At 36.4% G+C, this 18,391-nt stretch overlaps 2 protein-coding genes across 10 annotated transcripts; both read right to left on the reverse strand.

Annotated features, from left to right (window-relative positions):
* Positions 1-1,166: 1,166 nt before the first annotated feature.
* LOC105041354 (uncharacterized) lies at positions 1,167-6,412 on the reverse strand. Of its 2 annotated transcripts, XM_010918295.4 has the most exons (4): positions 6,223-6,378; positions 1,844-1,947; positions 1,565-1,724; positions 1,254-1,478 (listed from the first exon to the last, which is right to left on the reverse strand). In XM_010918295.4, the coding sequence occupies exons 1-4, from the start codon at positions 6,239-6,241 to the stop codon at positions 1,441-1,443; spliced, it is 321 nt and encodes a 106-aa protein (XP_010916597.1). In that variant the 5' UTR covers positions 6,242-6,378; the 3' UTR covers positions 1,254-1,440. The 2 variants fall into 2 exon arrangements, with proteins under 2 accessions (XP_010916596.1, XP_010916597.1); XM_010918294.4 differs by lacking the exon at positions 1,844-1,947 and having other exon boundaries at positions 1,167-1,478; positions 6,223-6,412.
* A 1,340-nt stretch (positions 6,413-7,752) lies between these two features.
* Positions 7,753-18,010, reverse strand: LOC105041577 (uncharacterized). 8 transcript variants are annotated; one of them, XR_012139855.1, is made up of 8 exons: positions 17,454-18,010; positions 16,968-17,093; positions 15,993-16,144; positions 15,703-15,823; positions 12,140-12,323; positions 10,921-10,985; positions 10,654-10,785; positions 7,753-9,301 (listed from the first exon to the last, which is right to left on the reverse strand). XR_012139855.1 is itself a non-coding variant. In XM_073254177.1 (6 exons), exons 1-5 carry the CDS (start codon positions 17,946-17,948, stop codon positions 12,186-12,188), a joined length of 1,032 nt encoding a protein of 343 aa, XP_073110278.1. In that variant the 5' UTR covers positions 17,949-18,010; the 3' UTR covers positions 7,753-9,215; positions 12,140-12,185. The 8 variants fall into 8 exon arrangements, 4 of the variants coding, with proteins under 4 accessions (XP_073110278.1, XP_010916823.1, XP_073110277.1 ...); XR_012139856.1 differs by lacking the exon at positions 10,921-10,985; XR_012139854.1 differs by having other exon boundaries at positions 10,654-10,985.
* Between the last annotated feature and the right edge of the window lie 381 nt (positions 18,011-18,391).

Raw genomic sequence — 18,391 nt, forward strand, 5'->3', positions numbered from 1 at the left:
GTTATTAAACCAATTTTGTAAATATGTTGGTAGAAGTGAAAAATCTAAAAATCGTACGAGTATACATTAGGTAGCGCCACGCAAGATGTGGAGCAGACATCAGTACTGTTCGAGTCAAAAGACAACTTTCAGTTTGCAAAGAGAAGTCAAGCCTGGGTGTCATATAACAACCACCAATGCAACGGGAAATAATGCGGATCCATGAAGCTTTTTCCACGGGACGAGCAATATCCACTATGCCGATTCCATCGGACTAGGTACAATAGCCAGCAGACATTGCAAACGCTCAGATTTTGACCAGAAGATGGATACAAAAACATTCATGAACACCTGCCGATTCCATCGGACTAGGTACAATAGCCAGCAGACATTGCAAACGCTCAGATTTTGACCAGAAGATGGATACAAAAACATTCATGAACACCTGGGGCAGTCAATGATCCAGGAAAGAATACTGCCATTCGTACTCTAAAAATGATTCCGCTGAACAAGTCTACGTTTCGAAAGGAGTGATGAAGTTGTTGAATAATTGATGTAAAATCATTTATTTGGTAAGAATAACAATAACGGAAACAGCAAATACCTCTCATCCACATTCCATCCATTAATAAGTACAAAAAGCTTATACTTCTAATAAGCGATGGATGGTTTCGAGCGACTCAAACCATCAAGGAGTATCAAACACTGTTCCAGGAAGTAGCTTGATATTTTGCTCACCCCCGTTACCGCCAACCACCCAAAATACTGTGCTTGGTCCGAGCACAGCATTCATTCTGAAGAACCCGGACAGCCACACATGAAATGTAAATGTTTTTACCAATGCCTAATTGTCGATTCAACGATGAAGCCTCATCCACTGTACCATCAAACGTCATCTTGGTATTTGGCCTCTGTGTTGAATTTGAATCAGTAGCGGTTATTGGTTACATTAAGTAAAAATTTAAATTTTTTACATCAAAAAAACTAAAATTTACGGCTGACATGGCAGACGCATGCCTGATATGTTGGACCTCTAAAATGCTACCATATTTCAATAAGAAAATGGACCAGCCGGTTGCTCACAACACCATCGCTAAGGGATGCAAAAAAAAAAAAAAAAAAAAAATTGGGCAGTTCCCGATGGAAAAGTAGCTTTCATTCCACCATCACCATTGCTGTTCAGAATCTTAACTTGCATGTAGAATTGCATTACTAGAAATACTCCACATTACACCAAATTTTCAACAAATCAAGCTTGCTGTGCAGGATCCAAGTTGTAGTAGAATTTTATACTAGAAATACTCCATATAAGATCAAAAACCATAACATGTATGCATCCATTGCCTAAATTACATGTTGCTGTAACAGGCAGAGCCATTTCAAACACACTGAGTCTTGATACAGAAAAGCAGGAAGTCTGTTCCAACAAGTGAAAAATGAACCACAAAAATGTACTCGTGTTTAGCCTCCACAGCAGGATCCACATGCAGGAAGAGAACCTGAAATTTCAAATTGATAATAACATAATTTGAACTAAAAACTCAAAAAATTACTAGATAATCAAAAAAAAAAACAAATGGCTTACTATGGTCATTCGCCCTGAGATCAGCCAATGCACGTGGTCCACGGGGGCCACCACCACCATATGGACCCCTTCCAGGACCACCTCCCGGGCCTCCACCAGGACCACCATCCCATTTCTTACTAGAGCCTGACTCTTTCTTGTATTCATTTGATTTTTCCATCTGCCAGACATGTAAATCTCATTAGAGGCAATACCAATTAATGGATGATCAGACAGGATGGTCCATCTAATGACTGCCAAACTAGAGGAACCATAAACCACGGATCATCAAGCACATACTGAGAACATTGTTACAAAGAACACCACAATGAAGTTCACAATGGCCCAGAAGAAATCTGATATTATGCTCAACCTCCAAACAGTCCGCTTTTGTTTCACAACACCTGTAGTGCATGTGCCAAAAAAAAAAAAAAAAGAGGTACATCATATTTTTTTTTGAGCTATATAACAATGACTGGAAATGAATGTCCAAATACCTTTTATATCAACATCAGCGTTTCAAGGGAAAAAAAAAAAAGCCTATACACTCCACAAGGCCAAAATCTTCCTACTTTTTGATCCAATATTTATACATACTGTCTCAATATCATTCAGAAAGGTAGTTCACAACTTGCCATAGTGGTTACAGAAAAAGTGTCGTCATATGACAATACAAAGTCAACAATTAACACGTATTTAATGCCAAAAGTGTCCAATTCACATGCAATTGTTATGAAAATAACAAAATGAAAAAAAAAAAAAAAGTCTCGACCATGCTTATATGTTAACAAGCTCAACAATAAGAATTGGATCAACTAAATGCAAGTCTTGGGTAGAAGAAAACTGAAATCAAGAGGTAATCCACCATATGAAAACCTTGTTTTTCTATTGATAAAGATACACATACTCCATTCTTAGGGATAAATCTAATTCATGAGTGTACAATTTGAACCAACACAATGTGCTTTGATCTCATAAACTCATCTTTTTGGGTAGAATATCGTGCATCTACTCAACAGACATTTCCTGAAAATTGAACCATCTTTAATTTATAAAGAATACACCTATATAACTAAGCAAACATCATCTTTACCAAAATCGAATAAAAAAGAGCTCCCATGATATAGTCATGCTCTCAGTGGGCCAGACTAAAATATTTTAGGTCTAACTACATTGGCAGGAGGGTGCCAACTATGTGATGTTGGTAAAGCATTGGGGGTTGATGCCAAGGATCTGGTTTCAAGTGCTGTCCTCCCCTTGATTCCAGCTGAGATTTCTCCTGCCCTGGTTCATAATCATAATCATAATTATCTAGCATTTTCCCAAATCCCAACTATTTAGAATTGGCTTTACAGATCCTTGTCTGCCAACTATTCCTATTTAGGGCCACATCTGATGTTTTTCCAAGTTTCTCCCATCCTAGTTCAAAAGATTAAAAAGAAAAGAAGAATTACTCCTTAATTGTGAGCCTTCTTAGATGCCTCATCTTTGCATGACCAGCCAAGCCAAGAGGTTGTGTGTGGTTTATTTTACTTTCTCCATCATCAGTTCTCTACAGATTGGTCACCCAGTGCTTGCATTACATTAAACTAATAACAATTTACCTTATTCAAAAGAATAATAAACAACACTAACTAATTTCATCCTTTAAATAAACCTAGAGGAAAATTAGATTCACATATGAACCTAGATGAAAAACAGACCCACATGTGAAGATGAGACAAGGACTGGGTTAGGCTACAGATTCGTTGTATTTTGAATTGGAAGGGCCAGTGACTACAATAAAATCAAACATGGGGCATTACCATTGTTGTCTCCGTGATATGCACCGTGTACTAACTTTCACCTTTTGAAGGTGGATAGCTTGCCTTGGGAATAACACTTCTCCCAACCAACATAACTACTAAAAGATATCATACTGACCAAAATTAGAGCCACTGCCATGGGGCCCAACATGCACAGTAGATTATCTTTCAGCAAATTTGAGTTCCAGAGAAATTTATAGAAGTAAGCTTTTTGTCATTGGCTTGGCTATCATAAAGCTTGACTATATAAAATATTCAGCACTTTGCTTGCTAAATTAGCATTGAATGTAATATGAAATAGGATCATCCATTCTTTTATGTTAGAAAATAAAAATTTCTATAGATAGATGCATGCTTCCATCCTCTCTCTCTCTCTCTCTCTCTCTCTCTCTCTCTCTATATATATATATATATATATATATATATATATATATGAGGCAGACTTGGATAAGATTGATCGGATTTGAACTCAGATCCGATCAGATCAAAACTGGACAATGGGGATCCTACACTGATGATCCAAATTGTTGGATGTGATCTAGTACTTCAAAATTACTTGTATATAAAAATTTATATGATTTGAAGACTCCTAGCCTATGCATCAAGTAATCCAAAAATACATCTAATTTAATTTTATTCAGGCTATCTAATTTTTGACTACTTAATGCATAGGTTAGTGGTCTCCAAATCATATGATTTTTTGTGTGCAAGCAGTTTTGAGATAGTAGATCATATTCAATGGCTTAAACCATTGATATAAGACTCCTATTATAGAGTTTTGATCTAACCAGATCTCAGTCCAAATTCGATCGATCTGATTCTAGCCTGACTCTCTCTCTCTCATATATATATATACATATACATATACATATACATACATGCATGCATGTATGTATATGTATGTATGCATATATTGATTCAACATGAAACCACCACAAACAACATGCCAACAAGATCCCGACGATTCAATATTTGAAATGGCATTTCATTTAATTTGTTTACTTGACTGTTTTCACTATCTGTTTTTCCTTATCTTTAGATTTTTGGATTTTTTTTAATGAAATTATTGAACTAGAGCTGAAATTACCAAGAATGCTAAAATTGCTAAAATTGAAACCCATTTGACCCTTTGAAACTGAAATGAAAACTGAATCTTCAAACTTTGATACAATCATTTTCATAAAAACATTTTTAGGCACAAAATGAAATTGAATTATATAATATACGAATGAGAAAACAGATAACTTGAAGAATCTAAGCAGCTGATATAGCTGATGAAAAAACAACAAAGAGGTGGTTCCATGTTACATCATTCTGGAAAGAAATTGCTAGTAGCATGTCCTTTTCTTGCCACCTGTTTTACTAAGACTATTCGCATAATCTGAATCCCCCATAAACATACTTGATGAATAATAAAGTTCATAATATTTGCAAGATTAATATAAAGATTATGTTTTAATATAGCCTGTTGGGATACCTTAATTATCTCCAAAATAGATGAAATTCCCTATATCATGCCATACATTCTTCCTTGTACATAGATTCTTCACAAGTCTAAGGGAATACTGAATGGCTTCTCCCTATTATTTGTGCTTACATTACACAACTAATAAAAATAGCCCTCTAAGTTTCAGGGAAGGCTCTAAATGGCCCACAGTTGCCTTTCAAGGAATTTAGCCCCACCTTAAAATGCTGATGCCAGAATGAACCTAGGTTGTAAAATGTCCCAAACGCTGATAGAAACTGCTATATTCTAAGCTGACCTCTTGTAGATGAAGCAACTCTTTTTGCTTGTTAGATTTGATAACATTTAAAAGAAAAAATAATTTGGCGATATCCACAGCCCATATAAATGACAATTAATCATCATTTCACCACTTAACTTATCCCATATAAATCACTGAACTAAGAAACTAAAAACAAAGAACAAACGTCACAATTTCACACTCTTAACCCTCGCCCATACAGGAAACCCCTTCCTTACATCTAATGATGACTTCTAAAATCTGACAAATGCCAAAAGCGCCTAAGTTGCCAAAGGAGCTACTTTGGCCAAAGATTGAGAGATCAACAATCACATGACCTGAATTATTCATATTACATTTATGCAATGAAATTATAATCCCTAAACAAAATATAAATATATATTAGTTCCTGAAATCTGCATCTTTATGCATATACATGTCAGAAAAATATCAATAAATCTTTTGTCTGGCTTGAGCATGTCTTTATGACAATTGTGAGGGAGGCTAACAATACAACAACAATATACCAAAAAATTCACCATAAAATCTCATTGATTGTTGATGTGTAGTAATCATTTTTACTATGATTTCATGTTTCATTGAAAAGTGCAATTCGAATCAATGAAAAATTAAACTAGCATATCTTCAAGATGGAGTCTTTTGCATACTTATGGCCATAAAATTTTGCATCATTTTCTCGAGGGAACGAATTTTCACAAATATTACGACACGAGCAAAATCAACAACACCAACACCAACGACGGCAATAACTCCTCCCGTATTTACCACCAAAATGATGAAGGCACCAGAGTTTGACATATAAAAGCAAAAAAATTAGAAAGGGAAAGATATATAAACCCACAAAACAAAGCCATCGAATCGAAAACATCAATCTCAGAACTAACAAACATGTTGATCAACAAAATGAACAAAAAAAACGAATCTCGCCATCTTAAATTAAACAATTTCAAAGAAATTACCCCAATCAAAAAGAAAGAAACCTAAAATTACATCAGAAACAAGATTTCTTAATGGAAATCAATGACTCGAATAGCAATCCATAAGAAATCACAGGTCCGATTCGATTTTCGTAGCCAGAATGGAGATTTTCTTGAGAAAGAAACCGTACCGTTCTCTACGTAAGCCATGGTTGGCTTTCCCCACGCTCTCCGGATAGGTCTTCTCCCCGCGGAAGAAAGGAGAGTTTAGTGGAAAAAAAGACCGCCAAGGCCCTTTCATCTAGGAACAACTTCGCTAAACCTCGAGAAAATTTTAGAAAAGCCTAGCATGGTCCGGCTAAACGACTAACGTGATCTGGACTCTCTCAAACATTCTCCGGTATGATATATATACGTATATATATATAGTAGATTTAGTTTTATACTCCATATGATACGAGTAAATGACATAATGATTATCATATATATTTCACAGAAATATTTTAGATAAAATTTATTTATATAAAATATAATAAAATTATAAATTCTCACCGTTACTAAATAATCAAATCCATAAATATATTTATTTTGTACAAAATTACAAGCAATCCATCTAATCTCAAATTTAGACATTTATCTCAAAAATATATTATATTTTAACTTGATGCTATGCATTAGAGAAAATATAGACGGATAGGATCTATCTATTTTCTAAATAAAATAATTTTTATCTATTATTTTATAAATAATTTTTTTTTGTTTATTTAAGTCAACAAATTAAATTTATTCATTATTTTAGTTGTGCATATTAGTTTTTTTATTAGAATAAAAAAAGAATTAACAAATTAAGATAAATGTATTTATGTTTATTAAAGACTTGAGATCCTAGTGATCAAACAAAAATGGAATTATAGACTCATGTAATTTGGGTTTGGATGATCTCTTTGCACAAAAATATTTTTGCTACTCCTAAATCTTTTTTTTTGCTCCAAACTAGTCTTACACTTAAAACTTTTCCATTGTCCATGCACATCTTAATTACGCCTGGTTTTTTTTTTGTTGAGACAAACATTGCTTCGAGCCTCACAAATCTCTATGATCAAATTTCTTTGATTGTTTGTCACGCTAACTTCAATTTTACCTTCCAATATACTGGACTTTGCAGTCATATTTGAGTTATTTGAAAAAATACTTTGATCTTTTACCATACCTATCTTCAGAGCAATATGTAATAATGCGATGGGCAAACACATGGAGAATTTTTGTGGGAGCAATTCTAGAAAGTTAGTCATTAAAATGGTATAATTAATTTAGATGACCAATAAGAACAAAACACATCATTTCTTGAATAATGTAGCCATGTGCTTTTAACGAATATCCGCAGCACTCATCAACATTTAAATATCTCGTATTTTCCCCAAAGTGTTTCCAGTGCAAAATAACCATATCAATCCTTGGAACAACTGTGTGATGCTTTGCTGAATCAACTGAACACAATGATATACTTAATCTGCTGAACTCTGTTGCAAAGATATCATGATGATAAATTAAGTCACCCACCAATTAACAATGGAATGTCAATGGAAATACCATCACTTTATCGATAGTATAACACGTTCTAGTGTCTGCTGCCAACCATCTTGAACTTCCCTTGCATATGTTAAATTTCAAGTCCTTTTCAAGAGATAATGACATTACAATTGGCAAAATCATAAGAAGACTTTCAATTTAAGCACAGTTTATTCTTACTAACAACAATTCAAGACAAATATTTTTTGATACACAAAGCAATTATAGCCAGTTTACAGCCACTGTCACACACTGAACATCACTTGGATTGGTTGATAGTGTGTTTGGGAAAACCAGTAGCATCCAAGCAGTGTCCTCCAAAATCTGGCTGCCAGTAGCCGCTGCACTGCCTTGGTTAGCCACTGACAAAGTTCACAAGCCTAGCTGAAGTAGCAAGGGTTCTGAATTTCCTGGAGTGCCTGAACATATCATACGTACGAACAGCAACAACAATCCTAGAAGTGATTGAAGGGGAAATATAGATTCTTCTGCTTGAAATGAACATAATTTTTCAGTAAAGAATAATGCTTGATACTGATACCATGCTTCTTAATGAAGAAATGAGCTTCAACGCATCAGTAACTGTTCCTTTAGTCTCAGGCTTGCATTTAATGAACGTAATATGCAGTCAGTTTTTCTGGAACATCTGGAACTACCCACCACCAGTGTTATTATTCGTCACAAATTCAAGCTTCTACTGGTAAAAGAGCTCTGGAAAGCAGTCAGTTCCTCTGAATGTCTAAGAATAACAACTTCAAATGTTGATTATGAATTACTACAGATATTGGAGAGTCATGAATATATAGGTAAACAGTGGTACCCGGAACAACGACAAAAATGAGGAACTCAGTCAACAAACTGATGAAGCAAGCAAATTAACAGAATATTTCACGATCAATACCATCAAATACAAAATTAATATATACACACTTATGCATATATACATATATATTCACTGTTACCATCCTTGTACTGCTACTTCAGCATTTTTTTCCTTTTTCTCTAACCAACTGTTATGTATGCCAGATCCATGAAATTGTATAGTGAGCATCTTGTTTGTTTTTTCTTGAGAACTATTTGTTTTCTAGGCATTATAAAGATGCATGAAAATGAATGTTTCAGAAACTGTCATTCCAGATTTGCAAATTTTTCAAGTATGCACAGAAAGTTGCATTAGGCCCATATTATCAATATTACTGATCCGTGCAAACAAAATGGCATATAGTAATTCTTAAACTATTTTGTAATTTGAGGAAATTAAAAAATTAAAACTGTTGGAAGGTTTTCTTCTAAGAATATAAAAAGAGAAGCATCATTTCAATATCCACGAAGACTTGCATTACCCTGCCATTAAGTAGGCAAAAGCATTAAACCCTATGCAAAGATAACATGAGGAAATGCAATTACTGATCTAATAAATTGCACACATTGTTTGGATGGGAAAAGAGTGGTTTACCATGCAAGCCAATAGAAATAGGAGCAAACAAAAGTTAGTAGAGAGCTCTTGCCTTCACTCACCAAGTTTCTTCTTCCATCATCCATGTTCAGTAACCACACTCCACCCAGTAAGAGAATAAACAGCTTGATAGAGTGATAACAACTCCAACAACCATGGCTGTTAAATGAATTTGCAAGCAGCTCATGTTTGGTGCAAAATTGAGTCGTACCAGCTTGCATGTATAACAAACAGCTAAATATGACCTGAAAATTTGAGCTTGAAAAAATAAATAAGCTGAACACAAGCTAACCTTAGCTCACTCATGTCCAGCTCGAAACAAGTTAAAGTATAAATATGTAATATTTTTATTATTTATATAAATAAATTATGTTATTATCTAATATTTACAAATAAATACAAAGAACATTTATTTGGAATAAGGATTCTCAATTCTTAGATCTTATATCTAGTGGCTGTAGTTTTTATATAATGATGAAAATAGTAGCCATTAGATCAAAGATTTAGTAGCTTAGAATCCATTGGATCAATAGGGTTAAGGGGAAGGCAAAAGGGAGCCCTAGCCCACTCAAGTCCCCCATCTCTGTGATGGTACCAGTCCTCTCTCTCTCTCTCTCTCTCTCTCTCTCTCTCTCTCTCTGTTTCCTGTGCCTAAGCCTCATCAATGTTAACCTTCCACCTCTTACAGTGCCGGACAACTATGGCACTGGAGCAACATGGCGATGATTTCCTCTTCTCTCTCTCCAACTTTCATCATTTGTTCCCTTTATTGTATTCTGCTGAACATAAGCCGGTGGCTAATCAAACTAAATCAAACCAAGCTCGAGTTGGCACACTATGAAATCAAAATAGGACATGAGCTGGACCTTCCCAACCAGACTCAAATTCAAGCTGAGCTCAAGCTAACCATTTACGATATCTAGTGGAGCTCAAGCTTGGGTCAGCTCACTCATGTTTGGCTTGTTTACGTCCTTACCAACGACAGCCCTGGCCCCAAAGAAAGAGAGCTCTTGCATCACATTAGTTCTCCCATGCAGCATTGCTTTTTAAGGGTGAAATAGGTCTGAGTTCTCCACTGATTGACTTGACCATCTACTAAGTACCATGGGAGCATTATGTGACAATCTCGATGAGATAGACAATGGATGATAAATAAGACTAGTGCTGCAGGGTTCAAGACTTGTACCGATAGGGAATGAATGAGTTATAGGAATAAGCATGTGCAAAGGACCAAAAAAGGATAGGCTTTTCAAAAACACTTATTATCCCCACTATCTTTATTCGATTGATACAAGATTAACAATGCTATGACTTTGGGCTTCTGTTGCTGACATAAATACATCCCTTTCCATGTATCCACAACTAATCTGGAGTGGACTAAGGCATGAAAGAGCACTTCCTTATCAGTTTGTTCCATTTTTTGAGGACAAGGAGACATGAATATTTCCTTCAAAGCCTTATTTATAAGCCAAACACAGATTTCTTTCTCATACTTTTGTTTCTGTTAACAACATCGATTTTTCAAATAAGTTTGTTCTAGCGTCAACTGAATCAGCAGCAACTGACAGATTGTGTCAAAGTTTATTAGTAGCATTACCAAATCAAGGGCAAAGAACTGTTCCATGTACAGTTGAAGCCTTCCGACATCTGGATGCATAATAGAATTTTTGGACTCTGGACAGGGGCAGTGGATCCCAAAGCCTGATTAAGGTTGAGGATGAGAAAGTGCCTGTGGAGGAAGAAGGTTGAGAGAAAAATGAAGATGCTTTCTTGCAACAAAGAGTCACCTCTCGAGGGGAGGCATATGGATGAATATCCACAAAATACATCTTGTTATGAAGCCAACTTAATTTTCCATACTGACCAGCAATCTTTAGATTGGACCATTTGAAAATTCTGCGCAGATGTCAGATGCAACTGAATAATGCCCTAACAATGCATAACATCTCAAACTATGTAAGCCAAGTCTAAATCATAGCAAGTTATTCGCACCAAAGATCATAGCATACTAAGTCTACTCATGTTTATCAGAAATGAAAATGCATTTTTGAGAGGATTTACAAGGTATGATGTGATTTTAGAATCAAATATCATTTTAAAAGCACAAGATATGGCTGGTAAATCACCAGAAAAGTGTAAAACACTGTAGATTTAGGCAAAACAAGGTCCTCCTAGTGTTATCTGTTGTTTGTCCGTTAAAATGGTTGAACATCACTTAATTTCAACAGGAAATGTATACCATGCTAGATAATGACTGAAACTTCCTATATTTACTTCTTAGGTACCAAAAAGCTTTCTAGTTAGTGAACCTAAAATGACCATATGATCACAATAGCCCTCTGAGTAGAAGGATTCTCTTGCATCAAACTTATTTCTAACTCCTTGCTAAGGTCAAATGTAGGACAATCTCATCGCACCTTTCCATAACAAGAGAGTGTTACTCCAAGCTCTGCCCTCAACCCCTAAATACCCACATAATTAAAAGGAAAATAGAAAATCTGTCTACCACAAAACAGTTCTTCGTTTACAATATAGTAGAAGCAAGGGCAAAAAAGTCTGTCAGTAGTAGTTCTTATAGGTATCCAACACATTGTTCATGTGGCAGGGCAGGCAGGCACCTAATCTCATTTCTTTTAATTCTTTGCCTCCGCATCAGGTCATATGCTGCATTAAATTTAAACCATGATCTTCACTGCCTAATGACTTGTAGAGACATTTGGTAGGACATGAAACCATTCCATGAGCTTTAATTCCATGACAGTTTTTCATATTTCCCAATGCTGTGCATTATTTACACCCCAGTTTTTCCTACATGTTCACCTCACTTTAGATGGCAAAGGACCATGTACCATGCTTGCCAATACACACAAGGTTTTATTATGAAGAATCTTGAAAGCAACAAGTGAAGATACACAGCCTTTTCTTTCTTTGCCAAATTTTGCTGCATGTACCAGGAAGGATGAAAAACCCAAAGGATGAAATTATAGAAAAGATTATGTGCTAGTTTTAGCGGTCATGTACCTACATGCGTCTGGTGAAATTTATCTACTGAACCATGGGGCAAGATATCATATACGACTTACTTTTTCCAATAAGAAGTTCATGTTGCTTTTCCTGTAGGCAGTACTATCATCTACTTTTGTGGATCTTCATGGCCCACTTTTCCATGTTTTCCCTCGCTTCCCATTCTATGCTTGCCATTTCCCAGTTCCATATGTCTTTGATAGCTGAGCTTGGTCTCATCTGTTTTCTTAAATCTTCATATTCCTACAAGAAAGAAACTAGAAGTCAAATTACAAAATCCTTGAGATCATCAAATTATCTGATGTTACTGAACAGAATCCTGCTACTGTGGTCACATAATGTCATTTAGTTAAAAGACTAGTTTCAACACAGACCACATGTATTGAACTAAACATGGACACTTGCTAGTGAGATCTTGACGTTCAATTGTGTGTTTTCTTTAATTTTTTCCATGTCTGGCCACTGCAATAGGCCAGTTAACTCATTGGTTCATGGCAGAGCGACGAAACAAGGATCAAGTAATAGCATCACCAATATCCAGAAATCAATATGACTTCATGAAAAAAAAAAAAAAACTTTAATGTCAATTTGTTATTTAGGCAATTGATGAAAAGATCTAAAGAGTAAAGACAGAGTCACCCCTCTCATTAGCATGCCTTTGGGTAAACCATTTGATAGGGTACCACAGAAATTTAATGGGCTTTAAAGAAAAATTTTGTGAAAAAGATTTATTTTGAAAATCAATAAGGAAACTTGTGGGGATCAGTGAGAGTGCAGATGATAACCGACGGTGAGACTAGTTGGTTTTCCAGTTACAAATTATGAACCAAGAAAGCTTTGGAGAAAGATTGTAGAGATAATTGGATCTAAATGAAGGAGGCCCGATGAATGCAACTCTAATTTCTCATACAACTAGAGGCGAACCCTTTCAGCAGTTTGAGTCATTATCTATATCATTATTCATTTGTTTTGGTAAGGTTACATTATTAGGATCGACCAACATGGAATAGTATCAAACAATTCAAGCCACTAACTTTATTGACCACCTCAACTAGGTTTCAGTGACCAAGATATTTTTGAATTAGTCCATTTTTAACATTTGTCTGAACAAAGGTTTGCATTAGATACATTCACATAAGGAAGGTATGCGCTGGTGGTCAAGGTATCTATAGATCCCACATCAGATGAACAACAATGGAGGTGGAGTTCAAAACTGATGAAGCTTCGCTATGGCAAGCTTTGCAAAGGTCAGCCATAAGGTTTCCATGAGTTCAATCAATCCAAGAGCACCCCAAAGCAGCTACGGAACACAACTAACATGAAGAACAATTGATTAAGCTTTGCACAAAAACTACAAGCTTACTAAAAATAGGACTAAATGAAGCCAAATGACAAAACTTGGTGACTAAGCTAGTGAAGAATAGAGCTCAAATGTTGATATTTATTGTTGTGTGTAGATACCTAGGCATGTGATTGAGGCAAAGCCAGCTCATTTAGACTGATGCAGGTACCATAGCACCTGCTAAGACCGAGTAGCTCAAGAACGAGTTGGGTACACCAGCGAGGATTGAAGCAGATTGGATTGGGCAGGACATGAACTCCTATTGTTGCCCAACCCAGAGAAGGGAAGAGAGGGTAAGACAAACAAGCATGCATCCAATTGCGCAAATGTGAAATGGAGGCACACTGCAGCCGGTAAGCTCTCTCTCTCTCTCTCTCTCACACACACACACAATAAAATTAAAACGAACTTTGAACTAACAGTGGGAAGAGATGTAGTAACCTCTTCAAGTTGAAATTATTGATAGGTTGCTCTTCTGCAATGAAGATCCTATTTATTCAAAGCAGAAAAGTGCAAATGCTAACATGCTGTGACATTATGTGCACCCTATATGTCACTTCAGGGAGGGATAATCTAGGATGTTACCATGCTTAACGTCGTAAGGGAAATAAATAGAGTCCAAATAAGCATCAAAGAATCTCTGAGATTTTTAGGTGTCAATGCAGTCCATTGAGGGGAACAACATCAATGTCTCTGCATCTTCTTTTTGCTTTACGTCAAACCAGACAAGGTTTAGACATTGTCAAAGATAAATATTTCATAATGATATATCTATATATCAAATAGTGGCAGCAAGGTGTAACATCAAAAAGTTTGACTCAACCCCATTGCCCCATGAAAAAAAAAATCCTAAGATAATCTGAAAGCCCACACTTCAGTTCTAGTCCCTCTTAATAATGTCTCAACATGAATGCTTCAGATGATGTACAGCATTGTTTTGTTTCTACTGCTAGGTTTTACAGAGATTGGATTCTTCTTAGAAATTTAGCCACCTCATCAGTTGAGAGATATGATAATACTTTTTTATAGGGTTTATTCTAGGGCTGATCTTTTTTCGCTAATCAGAGCAAAAGGCAGAAAAACAAGAACAAAACTGTTGTTAGTTAATGAGTGAAAAAATGGAACAAAGAGAAAAAAACATTGTAGCTGGGACCATGTTCATCAGATCATTAATACACAATGCCTCCAACCAGTAGTTGAAGTATGTTCTGATTTCTCAAATTATTAGAAAGATGTAAATAAAAAGATACACCCACTTGGCTTTCTTATACTCTGGAAGTTCTAAAGGAAAGAAGATACATTTTACAATTAGATTTGATACATGCCGTACATGATATTCCCAGTGCTCTGCATATAATATAACACTGTAAGAATGTGAATCTTGACCTTGGAGTCTCCACAGTTTTCATCAAATAAGTATGATGGCAGCTGTTTGTTGCAGCAGATAGATCACCAACTTCTTTTATCGACTACATATGAGTCTTTTATACTACATCATTACCAACATATTGCACAACCCTATTCTCAAGGTTTCTGCAGCCATCTTATTACAAGAATTCTGAATTTTATGATGAATCAACCAGACAGGGTAATTGCTGGACTTCTTGATAACGCAGACTCCTATGATATATGGACTTAAAAATATTTTCCACCCCTGCTTCAGTTCACAACTACTCACATCTGCAAAAGAAGAATATGCCTCAGCAGTCTACTTTCCCTAATTAGAATATCTAGTTGTGTAAGATTGCTTTTATGCTTATTCTAACTATCAATAAATAATTTAAAAATTCTTAAGTGCATCATGTGCTAGCCTAAATAGATAAATTGAAACATAATGAATAGGACATGCGATAATTATTGCCATCATTTAGGATGTGATTGTATTTATGATTGCACAAATTTTGTGATTGAAGAAAAAATTACTAGATAAATAAATAGTTTCGACTATAAACTATTCATGCTACTTTTAAGTTTTTAGTTGGATATATAAGGAAGCTTCAAGTCAATGTTCCTTCATCTACATTAAATTCTCCATGATAGATCATCATCCTTCAACTCTGATTCCTCATCTACATTTAATCATCATACCTCACCTGTTTGAAGAATTAGTCACAATTTATTCTGGACTGCATTAATCTGTGGCATGTCTGAACTTTTAATTTTACCTTAATGTATGTTTAGTATTGATAAAACTATCTATTTTTTCCAAAAACAAAAATGGAGTATGAACCACTAAGCAAATTACTTAAAAACATCCATGCTAAAAGTGTAATACATCACCTCTCCAGTTCCATCAGTATTGAAGCGAAGAGGTTGGCTCACAATTTGAAGTGCTGTCTCCAAATCAAGAAACCCAGCCGCTACCATCCTTCTTAGTGCTCTAGCTTGAGAAGACTTCCCCCTATAAGAAAGTGACAATTTAGGCTTTCTGAGCTGAACCAGAACTCAGCGTGACGGTTGGAAGTTTGAACTACTGTGGAAACAAAATATAGCCAGCTGCATACATGTACTATACAAACATTGTAAAAGAAAATATAATTTGTTGATTGTTAAAAGTTAGATGCAGCAACCTTGTGGGGTTTGTAAATGGGTTAAGAGTCTCAGGGGAAGGCAAAATCCCAGCTAGCAATGCTGACTCCCCCACATTAAGAAGGGAAGGGTACTTTCCAAAGTAAAAAAGAGATGCTGATTCAATACCAAACATTCCATGTCCCCAGTACATCTGCAGAATCAATATTCCAACAAACAGTAAACCTCATATCAAAAGAAACATGTAAAAGGGGACTCCTAAGAAAAAATAATTGAAAATGGTTGGCAATCTCTGATTTAAAATCAAATATGTCCAGATACTGATATACATGAGAGCAATATCAGCTTATCAAGCTATGCAGATTATGATAATATGGAGAATGAATGGAGTGAAAATGCGACACCTATGACTGAGATGGACAGAACAAAGGTATTATCTGGATTTGTTTCTGAAGAAAGGTAAGTCTTCAAGAGATATACTTGAACAGTGCAAAACACTGATTAATAGGTTCATGAGATAGACTGATATTCAATCGGCAGGAAGTTCCTATCTAAATTCCAACAAAATTCTCTCGAGTCTTAGAGGCATGCATGGGTCACATAAAACCCAAAGCAAACACTGGGCAATTTCCTCATCATCCAACCAACCCGGTTTCTACTAAAAATGTCTCAATGATTCTCTTCATTTTTCTATACCATAGATTCAAAATAACAAGAATGGTCAGATGATGTTACATCTTGGCCATTTATTTTGATTAAGGTCCATTTTTAAAGTTGTGATAACTAGCAAACTGGAAGAGTCCAACACAACCCTGAGAATATAATTTTCAATTCATTTGATAAGTATTTGATGCCAATGACTTGTCATAAATTCATTATTCAGTAAACATAAGCCATGTTACTCAGAAAGCAATTTCACTAAAAGAATCCAACAATAAGAGAACTTTTTCAAAATTATAACAAAGAAAAAAATTGGATAACGACATGAATCAGTTGGTAATATGAAATTTATAGACCTTATTCAAATAGGAATACAGTATTTCCCATTTTGACAATCTTCTCTCCAATATCAATGACAATATTCCCTCAACAAATTTTCTCGAAATTTTGCGTTCGTTTGTCAAAAAGACATTCTTCACAAGCTGCAACAGGAAACAATTGAATAAGCTTTTATCGTCAAGAAAATGTACAAAATGCCTATTTTATCTAGCACATATTGATTAGTCACAAAAATGATGATAAACACGATATATCATTATATAGTAAGAGTCGAACAAACGTTATTGTAGCTCAACATAACAAGTACATGCAACAGATACAGGTAAGTGAGGTAGAGAAGATTTTTCATATTGTTTGGTTGTGGGTGCGTCTCGATGCTACATCGAAATATTTCTCACAAAAAAATCTAAATTGGCACAAAAATTTAGCAAGTTAATCAATTTCAACTCGATAAAAGCCAATCAAATGGTGATCAAGAAGAAGTGGTCCAACGATCGTTTCACCTGCTGGGTTATGGTGCTCCCACCTCCGCCATTGGGGTAATAGACCACGGCGCGTCCGATCCCGTAAGGATCGAACCCAAAGTGGTAGAAGAAGCGGCGGTCCTCTGAAGCCATGATGGCTTGGATCAGGTGGTAGGGGAGTTGGGTTACCTTCGTCTCCGCTCCCTTCGATAACTCCAGGAGGTGGCGCCACCTGTCGGGGAAGTCGGCGGGGAGGACTCGGAGGAACGCGTGGGCGCAGAGGAAGCTGGCGGAGAGGAGGACGGGGAAGGGGTTCAGAAAGAGAAACAGGCTTAAGGGCCACGGCTTCTGGGAGTCCACAAGAGGCGGCGGAGCACCGCATCTCACCGGGAAACGAAGAGGCTTCGGTTTCGGGGTCGGAGAGAGAAAGGAGAAGGGGATGGGGGAGTTGCGTAAAGTAACGATGCGATGACGTGAATCGCGGGGGGTGGTAGCCGTGACGAGAAGCGGGTGGGTGGCGGCGAGCAGCGACATGGTGGCGGTGACCGGATCCCGCCCGCCCTTTCTTCGGAGTTCGAACGCTCGCCGAGATGCGGTCCGATCTGTTACGCTATAACTGAACCGTTTTAAGCTATTAGCCTGCCCGAGAAGAGCACAGCGTTTTCCGCATGGAAAAGGATCAGCTATTGGGTTTGCCACAGCAAAATGAAGTGCGGAGCCACGCCACTCTGACGCGTGGTGTATTCCGGTTGAAAGATGGATTAGCCGTAGCGTGTTTCCACTGTGGACGTAGAAGTTGGATTATCTCCGGGAATTACCTAGCCAGGCCGAAGAAAAAAAAAAAAAAAGGATAAGTTAACAAAACCTCATATCATATATGTCCAAGACTAATATTACATGATCCGAGGAGATGTGGGATCCACATGGAATGTACGTACGTTTGTTTGTCACAGCCCACCATATTCTGCTGTTTAACA

This window comes from Elaeis guineensis, chromosome 3 (genome assembly GCF_000442705.2).
Source record: "Elaeis guineensis isolate ETL-2024a chromosome 3, EG11, whole genome shotgun sequence".
Lineage (NCBI taxonomy): Eukaryota > Viridiplantae > Streptophyta > Magnoliopsida > Arecales > Arecaceae > Elaeis > Elaeis guineensis.

Bases quoted from the DNA above. Each gene is read 5' to 3' on its own strand.
- LOC105041354 (XM_010918294.4), bottom strand. From the start codon at position 6,332: ATGAAAGGGCCTTGGCGGTCTTTTTTTCCACTAAACTCTCCTTTCTTC. The intron at 1,725-6,222 runs GTACGGTTTCTT...CATGTCTGGCAG, and splicing joins CATGGCTTACGTAGAGAACG to ATGGAAAAATCAAATGAATA. The intron at 1,479-1,564 runs GTAAGCCATTTG...TTGAAATTTCAG, and splicing joins TCTCAGGGCGAATGACCATA to GTTCTCTTCCTGCATGTGGA.
- LOC105041577 (XM_073254177.1), bottom strand. From the start codon at position 17,948: ATGTCGCTGCTCGCCGCCACCCACCCGCTTCTCGTCACGGCTACCACC. The intron at 16,145-16,967 runs GTCTATAAATTT...TTGATTCTGCAG, and splicing joins TGTATTCCTATTTGAATAAG to ATGTACTGGGGACATGGAAT. The intron at 12,324-15,702 runs GTGATGTATTAC...TCTTTCTTGTAG, and splicing joins ATACTGATGGAACTGGAGAG to GAATATGAAGATTTAAGAAA.